Here is a 21,682-nt window from a genome sequence, read left to right as displayed (position 1 = left end):
TGTCGGAGGGGCATTACTGAGGGAGTGCTGCACTGTCGGGGGGCAGTACTGAGGAAGCGCTGACTGTCGGAGGGGCAGTACTGTGGGAGCGCTGCACTGTCAGGGGCAGTACTGACGGAGCGTTGCACTGTCAGGGGCAGTACTGACGGAGCGTTGCACTGTCGGAGGGGCAGCACTGAGTGATCGCTGCACTGTCGGAGGGGCAGTACTGAGGGAGTGCTGCACTGTCGGGGGGCAGTGCTGAGGGAGTGCTGCACTGTTGGAGGGGCAGTACTGAGGGAGCACTGCACTGTCAGAGTGGCAGTACTAAGGGAGCGCTGCACTGTCAGAGGTCAGCACTGAGGGAGCGCTGCACTGTCGGAGGGGCAGTACTGAGGGAGTGCTGCACTGTCGGGGTGCAGTACTGAGGGAGCACTGCACTGTCAGAGTGGCAGTACTAAGGGAGCGCTGCACTGTCGGAGGGTCGGTACTGAGGGAGCGCTGCACTGTCGGAGGGGCAGCACTGAGGGAGTGCTGCACTGTCGGGGGGCAGTACTGTGGATGCGCTGCATTGTTGGAGGGGCAGTACTGAAGGAGCGCTGCACTGTCAGGGGCAGTACTGAAGGAGCACTGCACTGTCAGAGGGGCAGTACTGAGGGAGTGCTGCACTGTCGGAGGGGCAGTACTGAGGGAGCTCTGCACTGTCGGAGGGGCAGTACTGAGGGAGTGCTGCACTGTCCGAAGGTCGGTACTGAGGGAGTGCTGCACTGTCGGAGGGGCAGTACTGAGGGAGTGCTGCACTGTCGGATGGTCAGTACTGAGGGAGCGCTGCACTGTCAGAGTGGCAGTACTAAGGGAGCGCTGCACTGTCGGAGGGTCGGTACTGAGGGAGCACTGCACTGTCGGAGGGGCAGTACTGAGGGAGTGCTGCGCTGTCGGGGGGCAGTACTGTGGATGCGCTGCATTGTTGGAGGGGCAGTACTGAAGGAGCGCTGCACTGTCAGGGGCAGTACTGAAGGAGCACTGCACTGTCGGAGGGGCAGTACTGAGGGAGTGCTGCACTGTTGGAGGGGCAGTACTGAGGGAGCTCTGCACTGTCGGAGGGGCAGTACTGAGGGAGTGCTGCACTGTCCGAAGGTCGGTACTGAGGGAGTGCTGCACTGTCGGAGGGGCAGTACTGAGGGAGTGCTGCACTGTCGGAGGGTCAGTACTGAGGGAGCACTGCAGTGTCAGAGGGGCAGTACTGAGGGAGCACTGCACTGTCGGAGGGGCAGTACTGAGAGAGCGCTGCAATGTCGGAGGGGCAGTACTGAGGGAGTGCTGCACTGTCGGAGGGTCAGTACTGAGGGAGTGCTGCACTGTCAGAGGGGCAGTACTGAGGGAGCGCTGCACTGTCGGAGGGGCAGTACTGAGGGAGTGCTGCACTGTTGGAGGGGCAGTACTGAGGGAGCTCTGCACTGTCGGAGGGGCAGTACTGAGAGAGCGCTGCAATGTCGGAGGGGCAGTACTGAGGGAGTGCTGCACTGTCGGAGGGTCAGTACTGAGGGAGTGCTGCACTGTCAGAGGGGCAGTACTGAGGGAGCACTGCACCGTCGGAGGGGCAGTACTGAGGGAGCGCTGCACTGTCGGAGGGGCAGTACTGAGGGAGTGCTGCACTGTCGGAGGGTCAGTACTGAGGGAGTGCTGCACTGTCAGAGGGGCAGTACTGAGGGAGCACTGCACCGTCGGAGGGGCAGTACTGAGGGAGCGCTGCACTGTCGGAGGGGCAGTACTGAGGGAGTGCTGCACTGTTGGAGGGGCAGTACTGAGGGAGCACTGCACTGTCGGAGGGGCAGTACTGAGAGAGCGCTGCAATGTCGGAGGGGCAGTACTGAGGGAGTGCTGCACTGTCGGAGGGTCAGTACTGAGGGAGTGCTGCACTGTCAGAGGGGCAGTACTGAGGGAGCACTGCACCGTCGGAGGGGCAGTACTGAGGGAGCGCTGCACTGTCGGAGGGGCAGTACTGAGGGAGTGCTGCACTGTTGGAGGGGCAGTACTGAGGGAGCTCTGCTCTGTCGGAGGGGCAGTACTGAGGGAGTGCTGCACTGTCCGAAGGTCGGTACTGAGGGAGTGCTGCACTGTCGGAGGGTCAGTACTGAGGGAGTGCTGCACTGTCGGGGGGGCAGTACTGAGGGAGCACTGCAGTATCAGAGATGCCGTCTTTCGGAAGAGATATTAAACTTAAGCCCCATCTGCCCTGTCCGGTGAATGTAAAAGGTCCTGCAGTCACTATTGGAGGAAGAGCAGGGGAGTTCTGGCTAGTGTCCTTTGGCCAAATTTATCCCTTAATCAACATCACTAAAAACAGAATATCTGGTCATGATCACATTGACTGTTTGTGGGAGCTTGCTGTGCTCAAATTGGCTGCCGCATTTCCTATATTACAACAGTGACTACACTTCAAAAGGAACTCAATTGGCTGTAGAGCGCTTTGGGACGTCCTGAAGTTATGAAAAGTACTATAGAAATGTAAGATCTTCCATTTTATTCCCTCTCTCTCTCTCTCTAGGCCTTGCAGAAACAGGAGGATGTCAAGAAGCAAAGTAGGACCGAGGGTCAGAGGCCAGAAAACAAGTCGAAAAACCGATACAAGAACATCCTTCCCTGTAAGTTGTTCTCTTTTTACTGGACTCCTTGACCCAGTTCTAGTTGCCCGGAGGCTGGTGTAAGATATCACCTGCATGGCAAACATCAGCTTTGTAAGGTAGGAATGATTGTCAGACGAGTTGATGGTTACTGAGTGGTGCAGTTACAGTGATGTATGTTTAATGTTTTCAGACGAGTTGATGGTTACTGAGAGGTACAGTTACAGTGATGTATGTTTAATGTTTTCAGATGAGTTGATGGTTACTGAGAGGTGCAGTTACAGTGATGTATGTTTAATGTTTTCAGACGAGTTGATGGTTACTGAGAGGTGCAGTTACAGTGATGTATGTTTAATGTTTTCAGACGAGTTGATGGTTACTGAGAGGTGCAGTACATTTAATGTTTTCAGATGAGTTGATGGTTACTGAGAGGTGCAGTAGGTTTAATGTTTTCAGATGAGTTGATGGTTACTGAGAGGTGCAGTTACAGTGATGTATGTTTAATGTTTTCAGATGAGTTGATGGTTACTGAGAGGTGCAGTTACAGTGATGTATGTTTAATGTTTTCAGATGAGTTGATGGTTACTGAGAGGTGCGGTTACAGTGATGTATGTTTAATGTTTTCAGATGAGTTGATGATTACTGAGAAGTACAGTACGTTTAATGTTTTCAGACGAGTTGATGGTTACTGAGAGGCGCAGTATGTTTAATGTTTTCAGATGAGTTGATGGTTACTGAGAGGTGCAGTAGGTTTAATGTTTTCAGATGAGTTGATGGTTACTGAGAGGTGCAGTATGTTTAACGTTTTCAGATGAGTTGATGGTTACTGAGAGGTACAGTATGTTTAATGTTTTCAGATGAGTTGATGGTTAATGAGAGGTGCAGATACAGTGATGTATGTTTAATGTTTTCAGATGAGTTGATGGTTACTGAGAAGTACAGTACGTTTAATGTTTTCAGACGAGTTGATGGTTACTGAGAGGTGCAGTATGTTTACCTTTGCCGGGGCGCTAAAATTGGCGCTCTGAAAAAGTTATCCCCCCGCAGCTGATTTTCCCAGGTAGTGCCCCGAGAGGGGGAAGGGGCGCTACTGGAAGTGCCCCACGTCCCTCTTGGGGCGCTGCGAGCCAATACTGCAGCATTACGGCGCTGCGGCACATCTCGCCGTACTGCAGGCCTTCCTCCCCTTGTTAAAGGGGAGGGGCCTGGTGCAGCGCGTCCCGGCGCCCAGCTGGGCTACCAGGGATCGGGAGTGCCGGCAAATGAGCCCGGCACTGCAGCCGGCACGCCGTGTAGGGGCTTCGAGGGGCAGGTGCTGGCAGGCGGCCAGCAACAAAAATGGCCGCCCGCCTCCTCCCCTTTAACTAGCGCTGCTCCGGCCGCAGGTAGGCATCACTGACCCTGGCAGGCATAGCGTCCAGTGGTAAGTCGGGGGCGCCACCCAATATTACAGCCGGGACGTGAACGGGGCGCTGCGCACGGTGATGACGTCACCGCCGGCGGCACAGCGCCACGTGGCGCCGCCGCTAACCTCGCGCTGAATTTCGCGGGAGGCATTAGCAGCGCCTTGCCCAGGCGCTGGTTGATAACAGGAGGTGCAAATCAACCAAATTTAGCCCCCTTAATGTTTTCAGACAAGCTGATGGTTACTGAGAGGTGCAGTACGTTTACTATTTTCAGACAAGTTGATGGTTTCTGAGAGATGCTGTTACAGTTGGGGTGGCTTTAAGGAGGATCTGAAATGAGGAGAGAGAGATGGAGAGGTTTAGGGGGAGAATTCCAGAGCTCGGGGCCTAGGCGGCTGGAGGCACGGCCGCCAATGGTGGGGCGAAGGGCAAGAGGCCAGACTTGGCGGAAGGCAAAGTACTCGGAGGCTTGTCAGGGCTGGAGGGGCGAGGGCCACAGAGGGATTTGAACACGAGGATGAGAATCTTATAAAACCGAGACGTTGGTGGATTGAGATGAGAGGGAAACTGGGTGTTGGGTCAGTGCAGGATCGGGGCTCGGAGGTGATGGGGGGAGGCACAGGGAATGACTGACTGACTTTGTCCTCTCTCTCTCTCTCTCTCTTTCACTCCCTCTCTCTCAGTTGATAACACAAGGGTGATCCTACGCACCAAGGAAGACAGCCCAGCCTACGCCGATTACATCAATGCCAACTATATCAAGGTACGGGTCAGCGGAAACTTCCGGAATCCCGCCCGTTGCGGCGCCGGGTGAGGTATCGCGGGAACCTCCCGAATCTCTCCTTCCCCCGACCCAAGGGCACTGACTCTCACCTTGGGGTGGGGCGTTTGGAATCAGAGTTCCATGGCTCCCAGCTGCCCTCAGGTAGTTCGCCCCTAAAGGAGGTCCCTCGTACCCCATGTGGGCGTGTGGGCAGTCTAGTCGACTGTGGGGGCCCACCATTAACCAAGTCAGTACAGTAGGCTTCACCCGACCACCCCCACACAGTGTCCAGCACGGGTCATCGGACCGGAATCAGGAGCAGGAACCCCGGCTGATTCACCCCCTCCCTAACCCAGGGGTCACTGGACCGGGGTCAGGAGCAGGAACCCGGGCTGATTCACCCCCTCCCTAACCCAGGGGTCATCGGACCGGAATCAGGAGCAGGAACCCCGGCTGATTTACCCCCTCCCTAACCCAGGGGTCACTGGACAGGGATCAGGAGCAGGAACCCGGGCTGATTCACCCCCTCCCTAACCCAGGGGTCACTGGACCGGGGTCAGGAGCAGGAACCCGGGCTGATTCACCCCCTCCCTAACCCAGGGGCCACTGGACAGGGATCAGGAGCAGGAACCCGGGCTGATTCACCCCCTCCCTAACCCAGGGGTCACTGGACCGGGGTCAGGAGCAGGAACCCGGGCTGATTCACCCCCTCCCTAACCCAGGGATCACTGGACAGGGATCAGGAGCAGGAACCCGGGCTGATTCACCCCCTCCCTAACCCAGGGGTCACTGGACCGGGGTCAGGAGCACGAACCCGGGCTGATTCACCCCCTCCCTAACCCAGGGGTCACTGGACCGGAGTCAGGAGCAGGAACCCAGGCTGATTCACCCCCTCCCTAACCCAGGGGTCATTGGACAGAGATCAGGAGGAGGAACCCAGGCTGATTCACCCCCTCCCTAACCCAGGGGTCACTGGACAGGGATCAGGAGCAGGAACCCGGGCTGATTCACCCCCTCCCTAACCCAGGGGTCACTGGACCGGGGTCAGGAGCAGGAACCCGGGCTGATTCACCCCCTCCCTAACCCAGGGGCCACTGGACAGGGATCAGGAGCAGGAACCCGGGCTGATTCACCCCCTCCCTAACCCAGGGGTCACTGGACCGGGGTCAGGAGCAGGAACCCGGGCTGATTCACCCCCTCCCTAACCCAGGGGTCACTGGACCGGGGTCAGGAGCACGAACCCGGGCTGATTCACCCCCTCCCTAACCCAGGGGTCACTGGACCGGAGTCAGGAGCAGGAACCCAGGCTGATTCACCCACTCCCTAACCCAGGGGTCATTGGACAGAGATCAGGAGCAGGAACCCAGGCTGATTCACCCCCTCCCTAACCCAGGGGTCACTGGACCGGGGTCAGGAGCACGAACCCGGGCTGATTCACCCCCTCCCTAACCCAGGGGTCACTGGACTGGAGTCAGGAGCAGGAACCCAGGCTGATTCACCCCCTCCCTAACCCAGGGGTCACTGGACAGAGATCAGGAGCAGGAACCCGGGCTGATTCACCCCTCTCTCTAACCCAGGGGTCACTGGACAGGAATCAGGAGCAGGGACCCGGGCTGATTCACCTCCTCCCTAACCCAGGGGTCACTGGACAGAGATCAGGAGCAGGAACCCGGGCTGATTCACCCCCCTCCCTAACCCAGGGGTCACTGGACAGGGATCAGGAGCAGGAACCCGGGCTGATTCACCCCCTCCCTAACCCAGGGGTCACTGGACAGAGATCAGGAGCAGGAACCCGGGCTGATTCACCCCCTCCCTAACCCAGGGGTCACTGGACAGAGATCAGGAGCAGGAACCCAGGCTGATTCACCCCTCTCTCTAACCCAGGGGTCACTGGACAGGAATCAGGAGCAGGAACCCGGGCTGATTCACCCCCTCCCTAACCCAGGGGTCACTGGACAGGAATCAGGAGCAGGAACCCGGGCTGATTCACCCCATCCCTAACCCAGGGGTCACTGGACAGGGATGTGTATGTGTATGTATATAGCGGGTTTGCTCCCCTACCTTCTGATCTGAATTCACCCGACCTTTGCCTTCCAGTCCGAGACTCTGGTCAATAGATCGGGGAAGATGGTTCCGAAGACCTGCATCGCCACACAGGGTTGCCTGCTGGCAACAGTCAACGACTTCTGGCAGATGATGTGGCAAGAGAACTCGCGCATCATCGTCATGACAACCCGGGAGGTGGAAAAGGGCAGGGTGAGCCGTCGAGTAGTCTGGGCGGGACATTAAAGGGTGCGGGGAGTGAGCGGGAAAGTGGGATTAGACTGGGTGGGATATTAAAGGATGCGGGGAGTGAGGGGGAGAGTGGGATTAGACTGGGTGGGATATTAAAGGGTGCAGGGAGTGAGAGCGAGAGTGGGATTAGACTGGGTGGGATATTAAAGGGTGCGGGGAGTGAGAGCGAGAGTGGGATTAGACTGGGTGGGATATTAAAGGGTGCGGGGAGTGAGCGGGAGAGTGGGATTAGACTGGGTGGGATATTAAAGGGCGCGGGGAGTGAGCGGGAGAGTGGGATTAGACTGGGTGGGATATTAAAGGGCGCGGGGAGTGAGCGGGAGAGTGGGATTAGACTGGGTGGGATATTAAAGGGTGCGGGGAGTGAGCGGGAGATTGGGATTAGACTGGGTGGGATATTAAAGGGCACGGGGAGTGAGCGGGAGAGTGGGATTAGACTGGGTGGGATATTAAAGGGTGCGGGGAGTGAGGGGGAGAGTGGGATTAGACTGGGTGGGATATTAAAGGGCGCGGGGAGTGAGCGGGAGAGTGGGATTCGACTGGGTGGGACATTAAAGGGTGCAGGGAGTGAGCGGGAGAGTGGGATTAGACTGGGTGGGATATTAAAGGGTGCGGGGAGTGAGGGGAGAGTGGGATTAGACTGGGTGGGACATTAAAGGGCGTGGGGAGTGAGCGGGAGAGTGGGATTAGACTGGGTGGGATATTAAAGGGTGCAGGGAGTGAGCGGGAGAGTGGGATTAGACTGGGTGGGATATTAAAGGGTGCGGGGAGTGAGGGGAGAGTGGGATTAGACTGGGTGGGATATTAAAGGGTGCGGGGAGTGAGCGGGAGAGTGGGATTAGACTGGGTGGGATATTAAAGGATGCAGGGAGTGAGGGGGAGAGTGGGATTAGACTGGGTGGGATATTAAAGGGTGCGGGGAGTGAGCGGGAGAGTGGGATTAGACTGGGTGGGATATTAAAGGGTGCGGGGAGTGAGGGGGAGAGTGGGATTAGACTGGGTGGGATATTAAAGGGAGCGGGGAGTGGGCGAGAGTGGGATTAGACTGGGTGGGATATTAAAGTGTACGGGGAGTGAGGGGGAGAGTGGGATTAGACTGGGTGGGATATTAAACGGTGCGGGGAGTGAGGGGGAGAGTGGGATTAGACTGGGTGGGATATTACAGGGTGCGGGGAGTGAGGGGGAGAGTGGGATTAGACTGCGTGGGATATTAAAGTGTACGGGGAGTGAGGGGGAGAGTGGGATTAGACTGGGTGGGATATTAAACGGTGCGGGGAGTGAGGGGGAGAGTGGGATTAGACTGGGTGGGATATTACAGGGTGCGGGGAGTGAGGGGGAGAGTGGGATTAGACTGGGTGGGATATTACAGGGTGCGGGGAGTGAGCAGGAGAGTGGGATTAGACTGGGTGGGATATTAAAGGGTGCGGGGAGTGAGGGGGTGAGTGTGATTAGACTGGGTGGGATATTAAAGGGCGCGGGGAGTGTGCGGGAGAGTGGGATTAGAGAGGGTGGGATATTAAAGGGCGCGGGGAGTGAGCGGGAGAGTGGGATTAGAGAGGGTGGGATATTAAAGGGTGCGGGGAGTGAGCGGGAGAGTGGGATTAGACTGCGTGGGATATTAAAGGGTGTGGGGAGTGAGGGGGAGAGTGGGATTAGACTGGGTGGGATATTAAAGGGAGCGGGGAGTGGGCGAGAGTGGGATTAGACTGGGTGGGATATTAAAGGGTGCAGGGAGTGAGCGGGAGAGTGGGATTAGACTGGGTGAGATATTAAAGGGTGCGGGGAGTGAGGGGGAGAGTGGGATTAGACTGGGTGGGATATTAAAGGGAGCGGGGAGTGGGCGAGAGTGGGATTAGACTGGGTGGGATATTAAAGTGTACGGGGAGTGAGGGGGAGAGTGGGATTAGACTGGGTGGGATATTAAATGGTGCGGGGAGTGAGGGGGAGAGTGGGATTAGACTGGGTGGGATATTACAGGGTGCGGGGAGTGAGGGGGAGAGTGGGATTAGACTGGGTGGGATATTAAAGGGTGCGGGGAGTGAGGGGGTGAGTGTGATTAGACTGGGTGGGATATTAAAGGGCGCGGGGAGTGTGCGGGAGAGTGGGATTAGAGAGGGTGGGATATTAAAGGGCGCGGGGAGTGAGCGGGAGAGTGGGATTAGAGAGGGTGGGATATTAAAGGGTGCGGGGAGTGAGCGGGAGAGTGGGATTAGACTGGGTGGGATATTAAAGGGTGTGGGGAGTGAGGGGAGCGTGGGATTAGACTGGGTGGGATATTAAAGGGTGTGGGGAGTGAGGGGGAGAGTGGGATTAGACTGGGTGGGATATTAAAGGGTGTGGGGAGTGAGGGGGAGAGTGGGATTAGACTGGGTGGGATATTCAAGGGTGCGGGGAGTGAGCGGGAGAGTGGGATTAGACTGGGTGGGATATTAAAGGGTGCGGGGAGTGAGCAGGAGAGTGGGATTAGACTGGGTGGGATATTAAAGGGTACGGGGAGTGAGCGGGAGAGTGTGATTAGACTGGGTGGGATATTAAAGGGTGCGGGGAGTGAGGGGGAGAGTGGGATTAGACTGGGTGGGATATTAAAGGGTGCGGGGAGTGAGGGGGTGAGTGGGATTAGACTGGGTGGGATATTAAAGGGTGCGGGGAGAGAGGGGGAGAGTGGGATTAGACTGGGTGAGATATTGAAGGGTGCGGGGAGTGAGGGAGAGAGCGGGATTAGACTGGGTGGGATATTAAAGGGTTCGGGGAGTGAGGGGGAGAGTGGGATTAGACTGGGTGAGATATTGAAGGGTACGGGGAGTGAGGGGGAGAGTGGGATTAGACTGGGTGGGATATTAAAGGGTGCGGGGAGTGAGGGGGAGAGTGGGATTAGACTGGGTGGGATATTAAAGGGTACGGGGAGTGAGGGGGAGAGCGGGATTAGAGTGGGTGGGATATTAAAGGGTGCGGGGAGTGAGGGGGAGAGCGGGATTAGAGTGGGTGGGCTATTGAAGGGTGCGGGGAGTGAGCGGGAGAGTGGGATTAGACTGGGTGGGATATTAAAGGGTGCGGGGAGTGAGGGGGAGAGTGGGATGAGACTGGGTGGGATATTAAAGGGTGCGGGGAGTGAGGGGGAGAGCGGGATTAGAGTGGGTGGGATATTAAAGGGTGCGGGGAGTGAGGGGGAGAGCGGGATTAGAGTGGGTGGGATATGGAAGGGTGCGGGGAGTGAGCGGGAGAGTGGGATTAGACTGGGTGGGATATTAAAGGGTGCGGGGAGTGAGGGGGAGAGTGGCATTAGACTGGGTGGGATATTAAAGGGTGCGGGGAGTGAGCGGGAGAGTGGGATTAGATGGGTGGGATATTAAAGGGTGCGGGGAGTGAGGGGGAGAGTGGGATTAGAGAGGGTGGGATATTAAAGGGTGCAGGGAGTGAGCGGGAGAGTGGGTTTAGACTGGGTGGGATATTAAAGGGTGCGGGGAGTGAGGGGGAGAGTGGGATTAGACTGGGTGGGATATTAAACGGTGCGGCGAGTGAGGGGGAGAGTGGGATTAGACTGGGTGGGATATTAAAGGGTGCGGGGAGTGAGCGGGAGAGTGGGATTAGACTGGGTGGGATATTAAAGGGTGCAGGGAGTGAGGGGGAGAGTGGGATTAGACTGGGTGGGATATTAAAGGGAGCGGGGAGTGGGCGAGAGTGGGATTAGACTGGGTGGGATATTAAAGTGTACGGGGAGTGAGGGGGAGAGTGGGATTAGACTGGGTGGGATATTAAAGGGTGCGGGGAGTGAGCGGGAGAGTGGGATTAGACTGGGTGGGATATTAAAGGGTGCAGGGAGTGAGCGGGAGAGTGGGATTAGAGAGGGTGGGATATTAAACGGTGCGGGGAGTGAGGGGGAGAGTGGGATTAGACTGGGTGGGATATTAAAGGGTGCGGGGAGTGAGCGGGAGAGTGGGATTAGACTGGGTGGGATATTAAAGGGTGCAGGGAGTGAGCGGGAGAGTGTGATTAGACTGGGTGGGATATTAAAGGGTGCGGGGAGTGAGGGGGAGAGTGGGATTAGACTGGGTGGGATATTAAAGGGTGCGGGGAGTGAGGGGGTGAGTGGGATTAGACTGGGTGGGATATTAAAGGGTGCGGGGAGTGAGGGGGAGAGTGGGATTAGACTGGGTGGGATATTAAAGGGTGCGGGGAGTGAGGGAGAGAGTGGGATTAGACTGGGTGGGATATTAAAGGGTGCGGAGAGTGAGCGGGAGAGTGGGATTAGACTGGGTGGGATATTAAAGGGTGCGGGGAGTGAGGGGGAGAGTGGGATTAGAGAGTGTGGGATATTAAAGGGTGCAGGGAGTGAGCGGGAGAGTGGGATTAGACTGGGTGGGATATTAAAGGGTGCGGGGAGTGAGGGGGAGAGTGGGATTAGAGAGTGTGGGATATTAAAGGGTATAGGGAGTGAGCGGGAGAGTGGGATTAGACTGGGTGGGATATTAAAGGGTGCGGGGAGTGAGGGAGAGAGTGGGATTAGACTGGGTGGGATATTAAAGGGTGCGGGGAGTGAGCGGGAGAGTGGGATTAGACTGGGTGGGATATTAAAGGGTGCGGGGAGTGAGGGGGAGAGTGGGATTAGACTGGGTGGGATATTAAAGGGTGCAGGGAGTGAGCGGGAGAGTGGGATTAGACTGGGTGGGATATTAAAGGGTGCGGGGAGTGAGGGGGAGAGTGGGATTAGAGAGGGTGGGATATTAAAGGGTGCGGGGAATGAGCGGGAGAGTGGGATTAGACTGGGTGGGATATTAAAGGGTGCGGGGAGTGAGCGGCAGAGAGGGATTAGACTGGGTGGGATATTAAAGGGTGCGGGGAGTGAGCGGGAGAGTGGGATTAGACTGGGTGGGATATTAAAGGGTGCGGGGAGTGAGGGGGAGAGTGGGATTAGACTGGGTGGGATATTAAAGGGTGCGGGGAGTGAGCGGGAGAGTGGGATTAGACTGGGTGGGATATTAAAGGGTGCGGGGAGTGAGGGGGAGAGTGGGATTAGATGGGTGGGATATTAAAGGGTGCGGGGAGTGAGGGGGAGAGTGCGATTAGACTGGGTGGGATATTAAAGGGTGCGGGGAGTGAGGGGGAGAGTGGGATTAGACTGGGTGGGATATTAAAGGGTGCGGGGAGTGAGGGGGAGAGTGGGATTAGACTGGGTGGGATATTAAAAGGTGCGGGGAGTGAGCGGGAGAGTGGGATTAGAGAGGGTGGGATATTAAAGGGTGCGGGGAGTGAGTGGGAGATTGGGATTAGGCTGGGTGGGATATTAAAGGGTGCGGGGAGTGAGCGGGAGAGTGGGATTAGAGAGGGTGGGATATTAAAGGGTGCGGGGAGTGAGGGGGAGAGTGGGATTAGACTGGGTGGGATATTAAAGGGTGCGGGGAGTGAGGGGGAGAGTGGGATTAGACTGGTTGGGATATTAAAGGGTGCAGGGAGTGAGCGGGAGAGTGGGATAAGACTGCGTGGGATATTAAAGGGTGCGGGGAGTGAGGGGAGGGTGGGATTAGACTGGGTGGGATATTAAAGGGTGCGGGGAGTGAGGGGGAGAGTGGGATTAGACTGGGTGGGATATTAAAGGGTGCGGGGAGTGAGGGGGAGAGTGGGATTAGACTGGGTGGGATATTAAAGGGTACGGGGAGTGAGGGGGAGAGTGGGATTTGACTGGGTGGGATATTAAAGGGTGCGGGGAGTGAGGGGGAGAGTGGGATTAGACTGGGTGGGATATTAAAGGGTGCGGAGAGTGAGGGGGAGAGTGGGATTAGACTGGGTGGGATATTACAGGGTGCGGGGTGTGAGGGGGAGAGTGGGATTAGACTGGGTGGGATATTAAAGGGTACGGGGAGTGAGGGAGAGTGGGATTAGACTGGGTGGGATATTACAGGGTGCGGGGAGTGAGGGGGAGAGTGGGATTAGACTGGGTGGGATATTAAAGGGTGCGGGGAGTGAGGGGGAGAGTGGGATTAGACTGGGTGGGATATTAAAGGGTGCGGGGAGTGAGGGGGAGAGTGGGATTAGACTGGGTGGGATATTAAAGGGTGCGGGGAGTGAGGGGGAGAGTGGGATTAGACTGGGTGGGATATTAAAGGGTGCGGGGAGTGAGCGGGAGAGTGGGATTAGACTGGGTGGGATATTAAAGGGTGCGGGGAGTGAGGGGGAGAGTGGGATTAGAGTGGGTGGGATATTAAAGGGTGCGGGGAGTGAGGGGGAGAGTGGGATTAGACTGGGTGGGATATTAAAGGGTGCGGGGAGTGAGGGGGAGAGTGGGATTAGACTGGGTGGGATATTAAACGGTGCGGGGAGTGAGGGGGAGAGTGGGATTAGACTGGGTGGGATATTAAAGGGTGCAGGGAGTGAGGGGGAGAGTGGGATTAGACTGGGTGGGATATTAAAGGGTGCGGGGAGTGAGCGGGAGAGTGGGATTAGACTGGGTGGGATATTAAAGGGCGCGGGGAGTGAGCGGGAGAGTGGGATTAGAGAGGGTGGGATATTAAAGGGTGCGGGGAGTGAGCAGGAGAGTGGGATTAGACTGGGTGGGATATTAAAGGGTGCGGGGAGTGAGGGGGAGAGTGGGATTAGACTGGGTGGGATATTAAAGGGTGCGGGGAGTGAGGGGGAGAGTGGGATTAGACTGGGTGGGACATTAAAGGGTGCGGGGAGTGAGGGGGAGAGTGGGATTAGACTGGGTGGGATATTAAAGGGTGCGGGGAGTGAGAGGGAGAGTGGGATTAGACTGGGTGGGATATTAAAGGGTACGGGGAGTGAGCGGGAGAGTGGGATTAGACTGGGTGGGATATTAAAGGGTGCGGGGAGTGAGGGGGAGAGTGGGATTAGACTGGGTGGGATATTAAAGGGTGCGGGGAGTGAGGGGGAGAGTGGGATTAGACTGGGTGGGATATTAAAGGGTGCGGGGAGTGAGCAGGAGAGTGGGATTAGACTGGGTGGGATATTAAAGGGTGCGGGGAGTGAGGGGGAGAGTGGGATTAGACTGGGTGGGATATTAAAGGGTGCGGGGAGTGAGGGGGAGAGTGGGATTAGACTGGGTGGGATATTAAAGGGTGCGGGGAGTGAGCGGGAGAGTGGGATTAGACTGGGTGGGATATTAAAGGGTGCGGGGAGTGAGGGGGAGAGTGGGATTAGAGTGGGTGGGATATTAAAGGGTGCGGGGAGTGAGGGGGAGAGTGGGATTAGACTGGGTGGGATATTAAAGGGTGCGGGGAGTGAGGGGGAGAGTGGGATTAGACTGGGTGGGATATTAAACGGTGCGGGGAGTGAGGGGGAGAGTGGGATTAGACTGGGTGGGATATTAAAGGGTGCAGGGAGTGAGGGGGAGAGTGGGATTAGACTGGGTGGGATATTAAAGGGTGCGGGGAGTGAGCGGGAGAGTGGGATTAGACTGGGTGGGATATTAAAGGGCGCGGGGAGTGAGCGGGAGAGTGGGATTAGAGAGGGTGGGATATTAAAGGGTGCGGGGAGTGAGCAGGAGAGTGGGATTAGACTGGGTGGGATATTAAAGGGTGCGGGGAGTGAGGGGGAGAGTGGGATTAGACTGGGTGGGATATTAAAGGGTGCGGGGAGTGAGGGGGAGAGTGGGATTAGACTGGGTGGGACATTAAAGGGTGCGGGGAGTGAGGGGGAGAGTGGGATTAGACTGGGTGGGATATTAAAGGGTGCGGGGAGTGAGAGGGAGAGTGGGATTAGACTGGGTGGGATATTAAAGGGTACGGGGAGTGAGCGGGAGAGTGGGATTAGACTGGGTGGGATATTAAAGGGTGCGGGGAGTGAGGGGGAGAGTGGGATTAGACTGGGTGGGATATTAAAGGGTGCGGGGAGTGAGGGGGAGAGTGGGATTAGACTGGGTGGGATATTAAAGGGTGCGGGGAGTGAGCAGGAGAGTGGGATTAGACTGGGTGGGATATTAAAGGGTGCGGGGAGTGAGGGGGAGAGTGGGATTAGACTGGGTGGGATATTAAAGGGTACGGGGAGTGAGGGGGAGAGTGGGATTAGACTGGGTGGGATATTAAAGGGTGCGGGGAGTGAGGGGGAGAGTGGGATTAGACTGGGTGGGATATTAAAGGGTACGGGGAGTGAGGGGGAGAGTGGGATTAGACTGGGTGGGATATTAAAGGGTACGGGGAGTGAGGGGGAGAGTGGGATTAGACTGGGTGGGATATTAAAGGGTACGGGGAGTGAGGGGGAGAGTGGGATTAGACTGGGTGGGATATTAAAGGGTACGGGGAGTGAGGGGGAGAGCGGGATTAGACTGGGTGGGATATTAAAGGGTACGGGGAGTGAGGGGGAGAGTGGGATTAGACTGGGTGGGATATTAAAGGGTGCGGGGAGTGAGGGGGAGAGTGGGATTAGACTGGGTGGGATATTAAAGGGTACGGGGAGTGAGGGGGAGAGTGGGATTAGATGGGTGGGACATTAAAGGGTGCGGGGAGTGAGGGGGAGAGTGGGATTAGACTGGGTGCGATATTAAAGGGTGCGGGGAGTGAGCGGGAGAGTGGGATTAGACTGGGTGGGATATTAAAGGGTGCGGGGAGTGAGGGGGAGAGTGGGATTAGACTGGGTGGGATATTAAAGGGTGCGGGGAGTGAGGGGGAGAGTGGGATTAGACTGGGTGGGATATTAAAGGGTGCGGGGAGTGAGGGGGAGAGTGGGATTAGACTGGGTGGGATATTAAAGGGTGCGGGGAGTGAGGGGGAGAGTGGGATTAGACTGGGTGCGGGGAGTGAGCAGGAGAGTGGGATTAGACTGGGTGGGATATTAAAGGGTGCGGGGAGTGAGCAGGAGAGTGTGATTAGAGTGGGTGGGATATTAAAGGGTGCAGGGAGTGAGGGGGAGAGTGGGATTAGACTGGGTGGGATATTAAAGGGTGCGGGGAGTGAGGGGGAGAGTGGGATTAGACTGTGTGGGATATTAAAGGGTGCGGGGAGTGAGCGGGAGAGTGGGATTAGACTGGGTGGGATATTAAAGGGTGCGGGGAGTGAGCGGGAGAGTGGGATTAGACTGGGTGGGATATTAAAGGGTACGGGGAGTGAGGGGGAGAGTGGGATTAGACTGGGTGGGATATTAAAGGGAGCGGGGAGTGAGCGGGAGTGTGGGATTAGACTGGGTGGGATATTAAAGGGTGCGGGGAGTGAGGGGGAGAGTGGGATTAGACTGGGTGGGATATTAAAGGGTGCGGGGAGTGAGGGGGAGAGTGGGTTTAGACTGGGTGGGATATTAAAGGGTGCGGGGAGTGAGCGGGAGAGTGGGATTAGACTGGGCGGTATATTAAAGGGTGCGGGGAGTGAGGGGGAGAGCGGGATTAGACTGGGTGGGATATTAAAGGGTGCGGGGAGTGAGGGGGAGAGTGGGATTAGACTGGGTGGGATATTAAAGGGTGCGGGGAGTGAGAGGGAGAGTGGGATTAGACTGGGTGGGATATTAAACGGTGCGGGGAGTGAGCGGGGGAGTGGGATTAGACTGGGTGAGATATTAAACGGTGCGGGGAGTGAGCGGGAGAGTGGGATTAGACTGGGTGGGATATTAAAGGGTGCGGGGAGTGAGCGGGAGAGTGGGATTAGACTGGGTGGGATATTAAAGGGTGCGGGGAGTGAGCGGGAGAGTGGGATTAGACTGGGTGGGATATTAAACGGTGCGGGGAGTGAGCGGGAGAGTGGGATTAGACTGGGTGGGATATTAAAGGGTGCGGGGAGTGAGCGGGAGAGTGGGATTAGATGGGTGGGACATTAAAGGGTGCGGGGTGTGAGCGGGAGAGTGGGATTAGACTGGGTGCGATATTAAAGGGTGCGGGGAGTCAGCGGGAGAATGGGATTAGACTGGGTGGGATATTAAAGGGTGCGGGGAGTGAGGGGGGAGAGTGGGATTAGACTGGGTGGGATATTAAAGGGTGCGGGGAGTGAGGGGGAGAGTGGGATTAGACTGGGTGGGATATTAAAGGGTACGGGGAGTGAGCGGGAGAGTGGGATAAGACTGGGTGGGATATTACAGAGTGCGGGGAGTGAGCGGGAGAGTGGGATTAGATTAGGGGTTTAAAGGGTATGGGGAGTATGCAGGAGAGTGGCGTTAGACTAGGTGTGTTATTTGCGGGTATGCGGTGTGTAGAGGGAGTTTGACTCTGTATCTAACCCGTGCTGTATCTGCCCTGGTAGAACTGTATCTTTGATTGTCTCTCTTCTCCAGAATAAATGTGTTCCCTACTGGCCGGATTTAAATGCAGAGAAGGAATATGGGCCGTACTATGTGCGGCACCTTGGAGAGCACGAAGCCATCGATTATAAGATCCGTGAACTGGAAGTGTCATTATCAGATAATGTAAGTGCCCGTGATTAATCACTGGTTCTCCCTGGTGCTGAGCCCCGCACACAGAGCAGGAAAGGCCCAGGCTCCATCACTGGCTTGTGCTAAATTAGCTGATCTTCTGGGCTTCTGTAGAAAATGGGTGAGCCCCCCCAGTTCCCTCTGACTAGGCCCAGGCTTCCTAGTTCTCTCTGACTAGGTCCAGGCTTACCAGTTCTCTTAGACTAGACCCAGGCTTCCCAGTTCTCTATGACTAGGCCCAGGCATCCCAGTTTGCTCTGACTAGGCCTAGGCTTCCTAGTTCTCTTTGACTAGGCCCAGGCTTCCCAGTTCTCTCTGGCTAGGCCCAGGCATCCCAGTTCCCTCTGAGTAGGCCCAGGCTTCCCAGTTCCCTCTGACTAGGCCCAGGCTTCCTAGTTCTCTCTGACTGGGCCCAGGCTTCCCAGTTCCCTCTGACTAGGCCCAGGCTTCCCAGTTCCCTCTGACTAGGCCCAGGCTTCCCAGTTCCCTCTGACTAGCCCAGGCTTCCTAGTTCTCTCTGACTAGGCCCAGGCTTCCCAGTTCTCTCTGACTAAGCCCAGGCTTCCCAGTTCTCTTTGACTAGGCCCAGGCTTCCCAGTTCCCTCTGACTAGGCCCAGGCTTCCCAGTTCCCTCTGACTAGGCCCAGGCTTCCTAGTTCTCTCTGACTAGGCCCAGGCTTCCCAGTTCTCTCTGACTAGGCCCAGGCTTCCCAGTTCTCTCTGACTAGGCCCAAGTTTCCCAGTTCCCTCTGACTAGGCCCAGGCTTCCCATTTCCCTCTGACTAGGCCCAGGCTTCCCAGTTCTCTCTGACTAGGCCCAGGCTTCCCAGTTCTCTCTGACTGGGCCCTGGCTTCCCAGTTCTCTCTGACTGGGCCTAGGCATCCCAGTTCTCTTTGACTAGGCCCAGGCTTCCCAGTTCTCTCTGACTAGGCCCAGGCTTCCCAGTTCTCTCTGATTGGGCCCAGGCTTCCCAGTTCTCTTTGACTAGGCCCAGGCTTCCCAGTTCTCTCTGACTAGGCCCAGGCTTCCCAGTTCTCTCTGACTGGGCCCAGGCTTCCCAGTTCTCTTTGACTAGGCCCAGGCTTCCCAGTTCTCTTTGACTAGGCCCAGGCTTCCCAGTTCTCTCTGACTAGGCCCAGGCTTCCCAGTTCTCTCTGACTGGGCCCAGGCTTCCCAGTTCTCTCTGACTAGGCCTAGGCTTCCCAGTTCTCTTTGACTAGGCCCAGGCTTCCCAGTTCTCTTTGACTAGGCCCAGGCTTCCCAGTTCTCTCTGACTAGGCCCAGGCTTCCCAGTTCTCTCTGACTGGGCCCAGGCTTCCCAGTTCTCTCTGACTAGGCCTAGGCTTCCCAGTTCTCTTTGACTGGGCCGAGGCTTCCCAGTTGTCTCTGACTGGGCCCAGGCATCCCAGTTCCCTCTGAGTAGGCCCAAACCCCAGTTCCCTCTGAGTAGGCCGAGACCCCAGTTCCCTCTGAGTAGGCCCAGGCTCCCCAGTTCCCACTGACTAGGCCCAAACCCCAGACCTAACTCTCTTTCCTCACCTCCGCCCTGCAGAAGAACAAGTCCCGGATGATTTACCACTACCAGTACATGAGCTGGCCTGATCATGGAGTCCCCGCCGAGCCTGGAGGTGTCCTGAGCTTCCTGGAGCAAGTGAACAACAAACAGACCGAGATACGGGGTGCGGGGCCCATCGTCGTACACTGCAGGTAAAAAGCAGGGGGAGGGGGAAGGGGGAGAAGGGATCAGTGTGTGAGAGAGAGAGAGAGAGAGAGAGGGGGCGGGGGAAAGTGGGGAAGCAGGGGATGGATAGAGAGAGGAGACGGAGGGAGAGGAGGGTAGAGAGAGAGAGAGAGAGGGCGCGAGAATGGAGGGAAGGAGAGAGGGAGAGAGGGGGTAGTGGGGGAGAGCGTGGGATTGGGGGAGGGGGCAGGGAGAGGAGGGGAGAGAGAGAGTGGGGAACAGAAAGAGCGGGAAAGGGAAAAGGACAGGGAGAGGAGTGGAGAGAGCGAGGGAGGGAGGGAAGGAGAGGGAGAGAGAGAGGGGGGTAGAGAGAGAGACGAGGACAGGGAAATAATTCTGTAAAAGTATCCTCCGGACTCAAAGGAAAACCGTAAACAATGCATGCAGGGCAGAACTAGGCCAATATCCATTAATAATCACTATCCAAAAAAGAGCCACCAAATTTTGGAAACACCTAGAAATGAGCAACCCCCAATGCTATCATTACGAAGCCCTGAAATGCCAAGAGAGGACCATAAAGAAGAATACCCTCAGTCAACTAGTCCTGGGACTCAGTGAAGTAACTACTAACACTACTAACAATAACCAGCCCCAGGACAGTGACAGCGTAACACAAAGAATTCGACCCAACACAATCGTCGCTAAGCAAAAGGAAAAATATCTGTCATATTGGGCAGAAACAACAAAAACCCAAAGCAAACTCAATTGCTACTTGGCCCTAAACAGACAATACAACATGGCTGATTACCTGACCAGGGTAAAGGATAGCAAACTGAGAAAAACCTTGACAATGTACAGACTTAGTGAACATAGCCTGGCGGTCGAAAAAGGTAGACACAGGCAGACCCGGCTGCCAAGAGAGGACAGGATATGCTCTCACTGCAGTCAGGGAGTGGTGGAGACAGAGATGCACTTCCTCACAGCTTGTAGAAAATATCAGGGCATAAGGGAGAATTTCTACCCAAAATTCACAAAAATATGCCCGGAATTCAGAAATTTGAATGACGACCAAAAACTCCCATACCTACTAGGGGAAGAGAGAAATTGTATAACCTTAGCGGCACACTATGTTACAGCTTGCCATAAACAGAGGGACAACCACTAAATATAAGAAAAGAGTATATACAAATTATATGAATGTATATTTATACACTCAGAGATATAGCTGTTTATACATTGTATGGATAGATCTGTAATTTTGTGTACAAACATGAATGTTTTTTGGTGCTTTGGCAACATAAGATGTAACTTGTCATGCCAATAAAGCAATTTGAATTGAATTGAATTGAATTGAGTGGGAGAGAGAGAGGAAGGAGAGAGTTTATACAGTGCTTTAAATGCAGTTAAATGTCCCAAGATGCTTCACAGGAGCGTAAATGAGACAGAATTAGACATCGACCCACATTAGGAGATATTGGAAAGGTGATCAAAAGCTTGGTCAAAGAGGTAGGTTTTAAGGAGGAGAGAGAGGTAGAGAGGCGGAGATTTAGGGAGGGAATTCCAGAGCTTAGGGCCTCACCAGCTGATTTCAGTTTTCGGACTCGGGAGTGGGGGGAAGGGTGAGTTGGATACAGCGGGCTCTGAAAATGTCATTCATTGAAAACGTTGTCCCTGTTTCTCCAGCGCAGGGATCGGGCGGACTGGGACCATCATTGTCATTGACATGTTGGTGGACAAGATCGACAGACAAGGTGAGAACATCACACGGGGTTAGATACAGAGTAAATCTCCCCTACACTGTCCCATCAAACACTCCCAGGGCAGGTACAGCACGGGTTAGATACAGAGTAAATCTCCCCCTACACTGTCCCATCAAACACTCCCAGGGCAGGTACAGCACGGGTTAGATACAGAGTAAATCTCCCCCTACACTGTCCCATCAAACACTCCCAGGGCAGGTACAGCACGGGTTAGATACAGAGTAAATCTCCCTCTACACAGTCCCATCAAACACCCCCAGGGCAGGTACAGCACGGGTTAGATACAGAGTAAATCTCCCTCTGCACTGTCCCATCAAACACTCCAGGGCAGGTACAGCACGGGTTAGATACAGAGTAAATCTCCCTCTACACAGTCCCATCAAACACTCCCAGGGCAGGTACAGCACAGGTTAGATACAGAGTAAAGCTCCCTCTACACTGTCCCAGCAAACACTCCAGGGCAGTTACAGCACGGGTTAGATACAGAGTAAAGCTCCCTCTACACTGTCCCATCAAACACTCCCAGGGCAGGTACAGCACAGGTTAGATACAGAGTAAATCTCCCCCTACACTGTCCCATCAAACACTCCCAGGGCAGGTACAGCACTGGTTAGATACAGAGTAAAGCTCCCTCTACACTGTCCCATCAAACACTCCCAGGGCAGGTACAGCACGGGTTAGATACAGAGTAAATCTCCCCTACACTGTCCCATCAAACACTCCCAGGGCAGGCACAGCACGGGTTAGATACAGAGTAAAGCTCCCCCTACACTGTCCAATCAAACACTCCAGGGCAGGTATAGCACGGGTTAGATACAGAGTAAAGCTCCCT

At 55.7% G+C, this 21,682-nt stretch overlaps 1 protein-coding gene across 4 annotated transcripts in view; it reads left to right on the top strand.

Annotated features, from left to right (window-relative positions):
* LOC147091295 (tyrosine-protein phosphatase non-receptor type 6-like) overlaps positions 1 to 21,682 on the top strand; it is a 154,830-nt gene that overhangs the window by 84,155 nt on the left and 48,993 nt on the right. For 3 of the 4 annotated variants that reach the window (XM_085976714.1, XM_085976712.1, XM_085976713.1), the window contains 6 exons: positions 2,528 to 2,624; positions 4,693 to 4,772; positions 6,870 to 7,028; positions 17,271 to 17,402; positions 18,962 to 19,116; positions 20,774 to 20,841. In XM_085976714.1, coding sequence (XP_085832840.1) covers positions 2,528 to 2,624; positions 4,693 to 4,772; positions 6,870 to 7,028; positions 17,271 to 17,402; positions 18,962 to 19,116; positions 20,774 to 20,841 — 691 coding nt within the window. Of the gene's footprint in view, positions 1 to 2,527; positions 2,625 to 4,692; positions 4,773 to 6,869; positions 7,029 to 17,270; positions 17,403 to 18,961; positions 19,121 to 20,773; positions 20,842 to 21,682 lie in introns of those variants that run through there. The other variant, XM_085976715.1, reaches the window with a different exon arrangement.

The sequence above is a fragment of the Somniosus microcephalus genome, unplaced genomic scaffold (assembly GCF_052327205.1).
Source record: "Somniosus microcephalus isolate GS21.2 unplaced genomic scaffold, FLI_Smic_1.0 unresolved_chr3, whole genome shotgun sequence".
Taxonomy (NCBI): domain Eukaryota; kingdom Metazoa; phylum Chordata; class Chondrichthyes; order Squaliformes; family Somniosidae; genus Somniosus; species Somniosus microcephalus.
The sequence above is the reverse complement of the archived record's forward strand: the minus strand, read 5'-3'. Positions and strand labels throughout refer to the sequence as shown.